At 32.9% G+C, this 13,221-nt stretch overlaps 1 protein-coding gene across 1 annotated transcript; it reads left to right on the forward strand.

Annotated features, from left to right (window-relative positions):
* The first annotated feature begins 4,419 nt into the window (after positions 1-4,419).
* LOC116128012 (probable WRKY transcription factor 57) lies at positions 4,420-9,929 on the forward strand. The gene is made up of 4 exons (XM_031413683.1): positions 4,420-4,926; positions 6,726-6,869; positions 7,406-7,780; positions 9,584-9,929. Exons 1-3 carry the CDS (start codon positions 4,544-4,546, stop codon positions 7,764-7,766), a joined length of 888 nt encoding a protein of 295 aa, XP_031269543.1. The 5' UTR covers positions 4,420-4,543; the 3' UTR covers positions 7,767-7,780; positions 9,584-9,929.
* Positions 9,930-13,221: the final 3,292 nt, after the last annotated feature.

Genomic DNA, 13,221 nt, shown 5'->3' on the forward strand with positions numbered 1-13,221 from the left:
GCCACCTATATATACTTCTATTTATTACTTATTACTATTCTTCTACCCTCTCTCTCTCTCTGCCGTCTTCTTTAATTTATATTTATGATGTCACACTTATGTCTTATCCCCCTCATATATCATAACCTAATTAAACCTAATAAAACTAAATGAATCGCCATGTATCTCTGAACCCTTCTTCTTCTTTAATGCCTAGCTTCTTGCAATGAGGTTAGTTGGCAAGGACAGTCTTAAATATCGTTAAAGCAACAATTAAAATGAATCAATTAAGTCTCTATTAACCATAGAATGAAACTTATCTGGCTTCCCACCAAATGAATCCATCTCTCAATGATAAGCTAATAATATATAATCTAATCTACACCATTAATACTTCACATCATATATATTATGTTTTACCAGTCAAAGCTAGCTACCTCCTCTATCCAATACCCCAAATTAAAACCTCCGGAAGTATTAACTTCTGTAGATGCAGATCATGGAGAAATATTGAGGTTCAACTTAACAAGTTAGCTAGGGTTCAAGACTCAAAATATGTGACAGATAATGGAGAGATACTTCACATCATATATATTATGATATATCCATGCATGCAGTTGATTTTAACAAGTGACCGAAATCTTTGGCACCATAAAATCAATCTCCATAAGATCTGTAATGAAGGAGGTGGTGATGATGATGATGGTTGTTGTCATGTTTATTAAATAAATGATTATGACAAAGAGGGAATGTATATTTATATATTACTTTTATAAAGGTTATATTTAAACAAATTATTATATTGAAATTGGGTGGAGCCAAAGCAAGGAAGACCACAGGGTCCACACTGTACGCTGAAGACGAAACCGCAACCGAATCGAATTGACCTATCAATCCCCAATAACACCTTCATGAATAATTTTATCACATTGCTCCATTCTTTTCTTTTCTTTTCTTTTTTTTTACCAATTAATTTATAAAATTGACCCGCTTTGGTTTTCATTCAAGCACAAACAGTAACACCTTTTCGGTTCATAATTAATATAAATATAGAATTAAAACAGTCAGAGGATTTAATAATCTGTAGCTCTCAAGCAAAATATATAAGAATTTGAAATTTTTGGACAAACCCTCTCCCAACTTATCCTCAATTATATTATTATTTTACTAAATCAAAGTCAATATTAACCTCTCACGTATATACATGATATAATATAATATAATTCAGTATTTCTCACATGCACAAATGACTTTTTTTATCTCCAAGACTCCAACAGAAGATCCCATGGTTTTAGGGCATTTGACTTGACTTAAAATACAAAATGAAATTTGTCTGCATCTCTTTTCCCCTCTTCCCCAAACCAAGTTTTTTGTTTATTTAAAAATCACCGAAAGATATAATATTGTAATTCTCAAAAAAAAAATTTAATGTTTGATATAAAATAATAAATTGACTACTTTTTTCCACTCAGTTTAATAATACTTTCTCACCTATAGATTTTAAAAATACTACTTTAATACCCAAATTTATTTTTCGATAGCAAACATAGAACAAACTCATTCCAGACTATTAGGGCTTTTGAAGAAGGGATGCCGATGAGTCTTTTAATGGTGGAAGGTTGAATTTTGATGGTTGGGATTGATCAAAATTTGACTTAGGAAGAGCGGCTATACAAACCTTAATTGCTCGATTGTTGGCCATTGGCGAGGCCAGTGAGAGTCTGGTTTGAGAGGTTTTTATGAATAATGATTGGAGAAAAGAATGGTAATGGTGTAAGGTTACAACGATGCTAAAATAAAAAATAGAATATAAACTTAGATAATAAAGTAGTATTTTAAAAGTCTATGAGTGGATAAGTATTATTAAGAGGGGAAAAATCGTTTACTCTAAAATAATTTGGGATTGGGCATGGTCGTAGATATGCAATGCATAGAGACGGGTATGGCTTAAAGGTCCCGCAAGTCACAAGTTGAAGTTGATGGTTGAAAAGTAACGGAACTTAGATTTGATTTACATCCATCTTATTATACATTATTACTGATAACCCCACTCCATTCAGAAGATTCCACAATGTAGTTGTGGTGGACCTTCACCCTCACCATCACCACGTGTGTCTTCACCCTATTAATCCCATCTTTGAATGCAATTTAATATCATACACCTTATCACACTAAAAAGATTATATCTTTTCTTCATGGAGATGGAGGTGAATTGAAAAGGACGTGCTTGCTTAAGGATCAAGTTAGCTTTATACTATATATTATACAAATAAATAAATATTACTAAAAGATCGAGATTCGAATCCGTCCCCACAATTGGCTCTTTCTCCTTCAAATAGTCGTGCCCCTTCAATCTAAATCTTATATTTAATTAATATAATTCAAAAATATCTAAATACAACTTGATTCCCTTCAATTCTACCTTTTAATATAATCTCCATCAACGGTGGTGGACAATAAATTGGACCACTCTTACTTTCTCAATTAATATCTATTTATAACCCTTCAAACTTTGTTACCTTCAACATTAATTGTTGATTTTGATTTATCATTTTCGTTAATTTTTTTTAATTATTATAAAGTTATTGTGTTGCTTTCGCTGTTTCACCATATATGGCCATGTTTTAATTGAGTTTTGTCCAATTATTGGCCATTTTAGTTAATTATTTATTTATTTATTTATAAATGTGATTTAATTAACATTGAGGACATAACACCTCCACGTCAAAGGGTATTGTGTACGGACTGAGTTTCAGCCACAAAGTTTACTGTTAAATTAACCAACCACTCTGCAAATCAAATCTAAGTTAGGAGATCCAGACCGTTTGTTTCCAATTTAATTAAATTACATTTCCACCCTGCCGTCACGCATAATAATTATAATAATACGATTTTTTTATTATTATTTTTTTACCGTAATCAATCAATCCCAAGTAAAAATGTCTAATAAAAAAAGTAATTAATTGGTAAAATATTTTTCTTGCATTTAAAAAGTGCATGACTTCAAGTTAATGAATCCAAAAACTTAGTTTTGAAATCAACATCAACCTTCAATTCGTGGGCCAGTCCACCTCCCCAAAAAATGGATATTTTTTTTTTAATTATATATCATAAAATTAATAATGTTGGTAATAATACGACAAAAGTATTATTCCCGCCCTTTAATATTTCATCTATTATTTTCTATTTCCCTCACGCCTGCTTATAAATAGGAGTAGAATTACCTAATTATCACATCAATAATTGATTCCATTCTTATTAATTAAATAAGAAATAATAAATTAATTAATTAAAAAAAAAAAAAGATACCGGCGAACATATATATTTAGCAACAGCACACCATAATGGACTTACTTGAGTGGGTGACTTTACAGCCGATGTTAACTGGAGATTAAAAGTAGGGCTTGTAGCTTGTTGAAAAAAGAAAATTGTATGTTTCTTATAATAAAACAAGTAAAACGATTTTATATTTAAATTATAAAAATATTATTTAATATCAGACTAAATTCTGCTAGTGTATGAGTAAGATAATAGATATGGTCAATTCAATTGCATATATATATAAAATATAATTCCTGAAGGCAAGTAGTCTCAATCATGCTCCACAAATTATAAACAAAAAATTGATGTTCACAATTGTAAACCTTTCTTTATCTATTCAGTAAGCAGCATTATACTTGGTGAACCCACCATCTTCACGCCCACTCTTACTCATCACCTTAGTTTTAGTGACACTATACATTGCAATTGTACAGTCTCATTCAATGAATGTTAACTCCTCTTTAATGTCACTCTTTATTGGGAGTAGTTGAATTTATATTTACCAAATAATGTGAAAAAAATATATAGTTATTAATAAGATGTTAAAATTGCATTCAACATCGCACCATTTATATAGACTAAAAAGAAATTAATTATGACATAAGTGTACCCATTAATTAAGCATATCATATGCTCTCTCCACGAAGAAAAAAAAAATGTATTATTGGATAATGATAAACGATCAAATTTTGTTAATTATTCCGATAATGATACTTGCGTTGTTATTAATAAATTAGTAAAAAAGAAAAGAAAAAATATTAATTTTCCCAAAGTGAATTTAGGAGTAGAATTGTGAAAACAAGGTGCTCGGCTCTTGTCGGGAAGGATCTCTCTATTACACACCATGACACCACTATTTATTCATGCGTGTGGGACCCATATCGTCTGCCTCAATATTAACCTCCCCGTACTATTGCGGTTGACGGCGATTTTTCTAACTTATCTCTTTTCTATTCCTTCTCTCTCATCATGTATTTGACACGACAACAAAAACAATTTCAATTTAAACAAAAAAAAAAAAAAACCTTGAAAAACTACGCGTCCTTCCCAACACAACACAACCCAACCCCAAAACCCTAACATATACACACACAGGCTCTTTCTTTTTTCAAAGCTCCTTCTTTTTTCAAAAAAAATAAACACTTTATCATTCTTATTGCCTTTTGTCTCTAAATCTTTCACTCTTTGTTTTTTCAACTTTCTTCACTCTTCTCCGCTTACCACCACCCGATCTCTGCTTATAATGGGTGATAATCAGAAATCTGATCCAGGTGGCACCACCGTCTTCAGTAGCGACTCCAGCTGGACACTGGCTGAAACTGACACGGACAGCGTTAATTACTTGTTCACCACAGATAGAGACTCTTGTATTCTCAGCGAATTTGGCTGGAATCTTAATCCTCAGAATACACGCTCTGTGGCTGATGAGAGATCCGATTTCGCGGGAAACGACCTCGGGTATACTTTGCCGGAGACTGCTAGTAGCGCCGACTTACATGCTGGTCCGATAAATCCGGTAGCGTCTGCTGACGTGTCGACGTCCAATCCATCTGTGTCATCGAGCTCCAGCGAGGATCAGACGACGGAGAAGTCTACGGGCTCCGGCGTTAAACCGCCAGAGATACCGTGAGTGGGAAATGAATGAAATGAAATGACTAGTTTCGTAATTAAATTTTCTTTCAAGGGCAAATGACTTGTGTTTAGTGTGAAAATTTAAAAATTTTAATTATTTAAAAATTTTAAAAAAAGAAAAGGAAGAGAGAATGAAACACAGTATCAAATCCATGAATTGTAACCAATTCCTTTTGTTTTGCAGTGAGAGCTGTGTCCGTACAGTGTAGACAGTGTCAAAAATGTATGTTCATGCAAGTTGGGATTTGTTAACTGAGAGGCCAGTTTTGTAATTTTAACGAATGTGTTGGGTCGGGGCTGGTCTGGTGAAGAGAATTTTCATTAATTGAAAGTGTCTTCTTTTGTTAACTCCATGAACACCGCCGTTATTGCGGCACGAATGGCGTGCTCTTACCTTTTTTTTTTTTTTTTTTTCGGCTTTTGGGGAATATTTTTTGGGTCCAAATTATGTATACTTATTACTTAGATGCAATTTACAAAAAGGAAGTATATATTAGAAACGTTAATTCTAGATACTAGTGCTAAAGAAAGAGTGGCGACCGTATAAATTAGAGAGAATATCTTTATATTTTTTATTTATGAGATGCTTGTTTTCAAGTGTGCTTCTCTTGTTCTTCATTTAACCCCGCCCGCAGATATTTTTCCTTATCTTGAAGTGTAATTTATGTCTGTAATTTGTATGACATAATGCTTCTCTTAATGGGTTTTTCACAGTTACTTCTTTACGGTTCTTGATTTCTTGTATAGAGTCAGTCATTTATTTGTTTAACTCCTGAACTTATATAACTTTGTTACCAAGAAGATCATCTTCTCCGTCTATTTTCGCTTTTCTGATCTCAGGCTTATAAACTTGTTTCCTGGGAATATGTTCCTGTCACCGTTAGGCTTATATATTTATATATTTGTTTTTCCTTTAACGCTAGGTATTAGTTTGTAGCCTGTAACGATAACATCAGCAGTGGAAGGATAATCAGTTTTACGCTATGTATACATAGTTCATTAAGCATTCATTTCTTCAAACACTGAATGTATGATTCAATGATATCATTTTGTCCCGAGAACAAGCATGAAAAATGATTATAGCTAGCCTTTGTTGTAAATGCTTTTTATTTTATTTTTTTATATATTTCTGCAGTTGCCGATTGCAATATTAAACCTAGGTAGAAAAATTGACATGGTTTTCGTTGCTTTTGAATTTTATGATTGAGGGATTGCAATACTCTCCTCTTTTGCATTTTGGTTGCGGCAGAATATTGGAAAAATCTTCATGGTTCTAGGGAATAGTAGCAGTAGACAGCTACATGCGTACACTTGTTGTTGACCTTTTAACTAACTTCCGACTTATTAAATATTGGTCTCCGTTTATATGTTCTTTTCTCTTTTCTCTCTTTTGTCTTGATTTTGAAGTATTATCACAATTGTGAAGCTGAACCTTTTAACATTTCACATTAATTTATGCTCTTCCTTTACATTGTATATCAGATTTTCACAAAATTTTCATTCCTTGAGCCAACGTATGGACTATTTCTCAGCAATTTTTTTCCTCTAGTTTGAAAGAGAGTAATCACCAAAAGGGAACACCTCTCTTCATGTAAATATCTACATTCTTCATTGGTTTCATTGAGTTATTCCAAGAGAGCAATCTGTTATACATATCCTATGATCATTTTATGTAGTTGCAAATCCCATTAAGATGTTTCTTTTGTAGGAGATTCATGGCCTTCAGTTAATTATTTTCTTTGATATTTTAGATTTTTTTGTTATTTCATAATTATAGGTAAATTATTGTGCAGGAATAAGGTGAGAAAGAAAGGACAAAAGCGAATTCGGCAGCCACGGTTTGCATTTATGACTAAGAGCGAAGTGGATCATCTGGAAGATGGCTATAGATGGCGGAAATATGGACAGAAAGCTGTTAAAAATAGTCCATTCCCCAGGTCTGTTGTTAGCTCCCTTTTTAAAAGGAAACTGACATTTTCATGCTTTAAATTTAATACAAATCTTCTCTCTCCCGTCTTAAGGTTTATAGATGCAATTTTGTGATTTAACTCGCGAGTGATTGTCTGAGAGTTTTGCTTCATATCCTCTGCCCCCTTTTAACATATAGTGGGTGACTTTTTCATAGTTTCATTTTCTTTAACCTCCCAAATCCAAAAACTTCTCTTAGAATCAATAAATATCTAATTTTGAAAGAATTTATTATTATTATTTTTTTCTTTAGGATAGTGTTTTCAATGTTTTTGCTTTCTATGAAACAATTAATTAGATGAGAGTAATTCGGTTGATTTTTTTTTGAAAAATTATGCGGGTCAAAATTTTAGCCATCCCTGTTGGTTTAAGTCCTAATATTTTCCAACTTTATGTTAGATCTTTAATTTCAAATATTAGCTAAAAAAAAAAAAGTAACTATATGTCAACTAAGCTGTATAGATCAGCTGAAATATCCTTCACAATCTTTACTCATATGTTGTAGGAGCTATTATCGTTGTACAAATTGTAAATGCACTGTGAAGAAGAGGGTAGAACGCTCCTCCGATGATCCCACTATTGTAATTACAACTTATGAAGGTCAACACTGTCATCATACAGTTGGATTCCCTCGTGGTGGAGTCATTAATCATGAAGCTGGCTTTGCTGCCCATTTGACTCCTGCATTCTCACCTTATTATTATCCGGCAGTTCAGAATCAGATGCCACATGAAAGGCCCAGTATTGTACGGTCCCATCAAGATGAAGCAGGAGAACCGCCTGCCTTCCCAGACCCAACCCCACAGCTGCCCACTGATGAAGGACTGCTTGGGGATATTGTGCCTCCTGGAATGCGTAATAGATGAGACAGAAAACAATGGTACGTTTTATTTCACTTACTGAAGCTGAATTCTTAAAGTATGCATGTTAGAATGTCTGGAATGCTCTTGAAATCAACCCACTATTAGTTCCCTTAACATCATTCATTGAGTCAAGTCAACCCTTAGCACTTAAATTTTTAAATTTTGTTTACACACCTAGGTGATTAGAGATGTCAAAATTTCTCTTGTACAGCACGTCTGGGAACTGTGCAAATTCGACAATTAAGAAGTGATAGATTTGAAATGTGCGTACAAAATGTTACTCGATTGAGTTCGATCTCTAGGTTATTTATTGATCACTTAGAGGTCACAGAATTTCACTAGAAAGTCATGGAACTTGGTGGTTTGAATCTCAGATTGTAGAAGGCCTTTTGACATATAACCCCATCCCCACCAGCACGAAATATGAATATTTCCACTAACATTAGTCAATAGACATCTTAGAACGATTACTCTTGTTTATATGTGGTAGGCCAATCTCTTGCTTGTGATGTCCATGGCATACTAAATTGCTTCCCAGTGGCAAAACATCATTAATGCCGACAACTTGTATTTCCCATTGGCTGTAAACTTATCCGGCTACTATTGCTTCGGATTTGGCAGTTGACATGTGGACTCATTCTGCCCACTTCGTTATGTTTATCAAGTTTCCAAAAGCTTTTTGGGTAGCTAACTTTATGTAAGACTTCTAATAACCACTGGAATGCCTTCTAATGACGTGTTAGATGTCCTCTCCCGTAAGAAAAGATGCTCTAATAAAGTTTGATTTAAAATATCTTTTAATGTTGTGCTTCATAGCTCCTTGTAGGCCTGAAGTGGGATCTACATATTCAAGAAACTATAACCATTACATATATCTTAAGGTTAGTATTTGTGCAACAATTTGAACCTTTCATTGGGTCTGAAGTGGTTGGTACCTTGTCCTTTATTTTGGGTTGGGTAAAATTTTCAAAAAGAGACTACTCTTTGAGAAATCGAGTCACAACTCTTGGAAACTGACTAGATTTGATGCTTTAAGCAATTTACTACTTTCGAAACCAATTTCGTAGTGCATACTTTATGATCACTTGTGTTCATTAAAGTGTTTATCTTTTCTTTTTTTTAAGGAAAAAAAAAAAAAAAAGGAAAAGAAAACTGCTGGGCTTTTCATTTGGTTAACGCTGGTTAAAGCTGCTTTTGAATTGATGCATAAATGCTCATATGAATATTTAAACTTGTTTGAAATGAGAAAGCAATACCTTTTGGTGATTTGAATCTTTGCCAAACTCTAAAGTCTCTATTAATTTAGTTGTCTATAACGTACGTCCTCTGAGTATGTGATACGTTAACATGCCTAACGATAAAAGCAGGAAGAAATATCATCAGCATATGATTATTATTTTGAGTTATCGAAATGGCAGGCTTGGTAAAAGAGTTTAGGTTCATAACCCTGAAAACAAATACATACCATTTAATTAGTGAAGAAAAAGTTGAAGTTAAAAAGAAAGAAATATCTGGTTCTAAAGTGCAAGCTACACGCAATCTTTATAGAACAAAGATGAGGTGTGGTGAGGAATCTGACAGTTTATATATGCCTTGGTGAATTTGTTTGTGATGCTGGCTGTCTCTCTTTTCTTTTTCCTAATTTTTTATTCATATTTTTGTTTATAGTGTGTGTGAGGCTAATGTTGCGTATTCTCTCACGGTGCTCATGAATTATTATAAATATCTTGTTTATATTCAGTAGTTTGATATTAATATATAGTGTTTCTGAGAACAAAGGGATTCTTAATAAACTAATGCTTGTACAGGTACAGGTACAGGTACAGGGATGAGTGGTAGAGAAGGGAGAAAAAAAAAATATCTTACCTTGTTAGCAGGAGCGTGCCCATGTTGCTATCGATTTTGAAACTGGAAACCCTCCTCTTTATTGATATAAGTACCAGTTTGGTTTCGAGGTTGGCCTCTGGGATGGGAAGAGAGACATGTTATTTGATGATAATATATGTAAATATTGAAGATAGCTTTGGAAAGCTGTAACATAATTGGTGTAGCCAGTTTGATTAAATTCTAGAATGAGCAGATTATTGGAAGATTACTACTAACTTTGTTATGATTCTTATAACTAATTATTTTTAATCGATTTGAAAGGAATCCAGATCCTAGATAGAGTGCTTTTTTTGGTTTGGTTTTGGTTTATGTAGAGAGAGAGAGAGAGAGAGGAAGTATTTGTTCATGGTTTTCTTTCTTTCGTACGTGAAGGTGATGGGAAAATTGAATAAAATATTTGAAATGAAAATGTTGCGTGGATTTCAATGTTGCTTCAGAGTCAGGCAGAGGCAGTCAGTCAGCCGACATTACTTTTTCACCCCTCTTTTAACCTTTTCCCTCCAGACATAGTCGCTTTTTCTTTTTGACCTTTAACCTTTTCTTTAGGTCTACGTTATGCCCCCCTTTCACTTCAAAACAGTATTCACTTTACCGCATTTTTTTTGTCCTCATTTTATAAATCAATTAACTATTCCTTTTACGAATATAACAGTCTCTCTCAAATACTGCTTCACAAAGTAATTAGAAAATATCATTTGACGTTACATATAATTGATTGGTTAGTATCGTATAGGATAGGATAGTATAGTATAGTATAGTATAGTAGAGTAAAAGAGAAGTCATTGTCAAAATTAATGGGCGCCCGTGAACACAATGATGCCCCCTACCCTTTTCAGCCATGTGATGTGGTCTTGTTTTAATTTAAACTATCCTACACGTGTCTTTTTTTTTTTCTCACTCACGTCACGTACTCCACCTTCATCGCCACTCTCATCTCTGATAAAAGTCCCGCCTTATTCGGGTGATTTAATCGCCAATTCCTCGCCTCACAGTTAGGCCGTTAGTTAGCTTCACTTCCACTCACTTATTATTCTATTTATATTGATCGGGTGGTAGGTATGCATCTTAAAACTGATTTGTTGTTATATAAAATTTTAAATTGGTAAATACAAAAAATGGGTGGGTCTTCTTCTCAATGTATCATTTTCCTCGTAAATTAGTTATATATAAAAAGTTAGGCCGATTTTAGGGTGGCACGTCCTAATTTCATAAAGTTTGATTTGATGCAGATTTTGGAATGAGGAATATATTACGGTCTTCATTGTTTCTTTAAATTAGGTGTTACGCAATATCAAAAACAACTTTTTTTTTTTTTTTTTTAATGATTGAAGGTGTTCAGACCGATTTATGTTTATGTACACTTCAACTAATCCCTTAGAACTCTGGAATCATTAGTCAGGTGCGAACTTCAATGGCCACTACTATTTAGCAACCGTGGGAACTCGATCTCAAAAGACCAGATCATCTTTTTACTCTTTACTCTTAAGAGGACTCGAATTTGATAGACTATGTTAGATACTTCGCTTGTCTATTAAATATCAAGAACAACTATGCCACATAATTTACTCCCCCAAAACTAATATCTATTATCTATTTAATATAAATAGTTTGTATATTTTATCCTAAAAACGGAAGAAAAGATGAAAATAAAGGGTTTGCATAAATAATTGAACTTGGTTTGATTTTTGTTTGAAAAGAGAAATAAGATTGTTTTTAATTTAAAATTAAAAAATATATATATAAAATAAAGGAAGAGAGATACCAAAATGAAAGACCTATTAACATTTGCTTTTATATATATTTATAATATTTTAAAAATAATTTTACACATTAGTAATTATTTATTTGTATATAAGTATTCATAAAAATAAAGTTGGTAAATTAGTAACATAAATTGAAGTAGTATTGTGATTGTCATTATTAATTTATTCATAATTACGATGGAATTGATTTAAATGCGGATCATAAGATAAAAATAATGGGCCTAAATCAGAACAAAAGCCCATATCAATTGACTAAGAACTTGAATGAGAAACGTGGATGGCCCAAGACTTTAATTCTTTATCCACTTCTTGATTGATTGGATTCACTCATCAAAGGCCCAGGCCCAAAATAAGCTCTACCCTGATCCACTAAAACACAAAACAATACCAGTATTTGGAATTAATATAATTGGAAGAAAATAAAGAGCATAAAAGAGGAAATGAGTGTGAATGTGACATTATACAATAAAATAAAAAAGGTAAATTTACATTGAAATTTAATTGCAAAAATATTCCTTAGGGTTCTGAATTTCAAAGATGCCCCCTCTTCCTTAGATTCCCCACTATTAAAGTTGCAACTAGAAATGACAAGTATAAAAGCATTAATTCTTTTTTATTTATAGATGTCAGTTGTGAACATTGATTTAAATACCTTATTTTATCATATGAAAAAATAAATAGAAAACTATAATGAATTAATGATCCTATATTTGTTCTAACAATTTAAGACAAAAATATTAACTTACTGTAACCTACCCATTAAAATAACATAAGAGCCTGACCAGAAGGCCGGTCCCAGGTCCATGTAAACAGGCAGGCCGAAACATAAAAGCAACCCAATCATCTACACTCGAAATGCTGCATTATTATTATTATTATTATTTAGTCTGCACTTTTCAGATCCATAAATGGAAATTTTGATGGAAATAAAACTTTGCAATTAACCCTAAGGGGTTGACTTGACTGTAAATGAGGTTTACTAGGGTTCTTTGAGTTTCTGGGTTCAAACCTTAGGGTCACGTACCACAATAACATTCTGACTTATATAGTCCTTTAGGCTTTAGGGTGTTCAATGGATCATAAGTACAAGCTGGCCTAAACACTCGGTTACCAAAAAAAAAAAAAACACTTTGCAAAAGTTTTTAAATAGTGAAAAGGATGAATAGATGAGTCGGGTCAATCACCCATTGGGGAGTCTTGTTTATAGTTTTAGATAAGAGTAATATTACACCAACAATTATTTCTCACAAATTTTCTCTCATAACCCCGACGTACTAGTTTGTAATTAGTCAGCTTGCAATTAATTAGTAGGACCTACACAGAACCCATGTGAGACCTGTTGTAAACTATTATCACGTCAGGATTGTAAAAAAAGGTTTGTGAGAAATGGTTGTTAGTATAGTATTATTCTTTGTATAACTCTACCTGAAGCTTTCTTTGAAACTAAAATTGTATATATATATATATATATATATATATTATATAATGCCAGTTGACTTAAGCCTCCATCCATCTCTCTCTCTCTCTCTCTCTCTCTCTCCATGTGTGAGTGTCTATCACACACACTCAAAGTATAATACAATAAAATAAAAAAGCAAACATTAAAGAGAGCATAACAAGTTATGCGAGAAAAACAATGCATAAACAGTGAGATAAGTTATTTAGTTCAATGGTAGGTGACTTAACAACCACCATCAGTCACATTTGCTCTTCAATAATAAATAAATGAAAGTGAATCAAGTTTTGATTCCTCATAATGTCACAAAACTAATCTTTACTTGGAACTTAAGAGTTTCTCAACCACTCCT

The sequence above is a fragment of the Pistacia vera genome, unplaced genomic scaffold (assembly GCF_008641045.1).
Source record: "Pistacia vera cultivar Batoury unplaced genomic scaffold, PisVer_v2 Contig196, whole genome shotgun sequence".
NCBI classification, from domain to species: Eukaryota; Viridiplantae; Streptophyta; class Magnoliopsida; order Sapindales; family Anacardiaceae; genus Pistacia; species Pistacia vera.

Bases quoted from the DNA above. Each gene is read 5' to 3' on its own strand.
- LOC116128012 (XM_031413683.1), top strand. From the start codon at position 4,544: ATGGGTGATAATCAGAAATCTGATCCAGGTGGCACCACCGTCTTCAGT. The intron at 4,927-6,725 runs GTGAGTGGGAAA...ATTATTGTGCAG, and splicing joins GTTAAACCGCCAGAGATACC to GAATAAGGTGAGAAAGAAAG. The intron at 6,870-7,405 runs GTCTGTTGTTAG...CATATGTTGTAG, and splicing joins AAAAATAGTCCATTCCCCAG to GAGCTATTATCGTTGTACAA.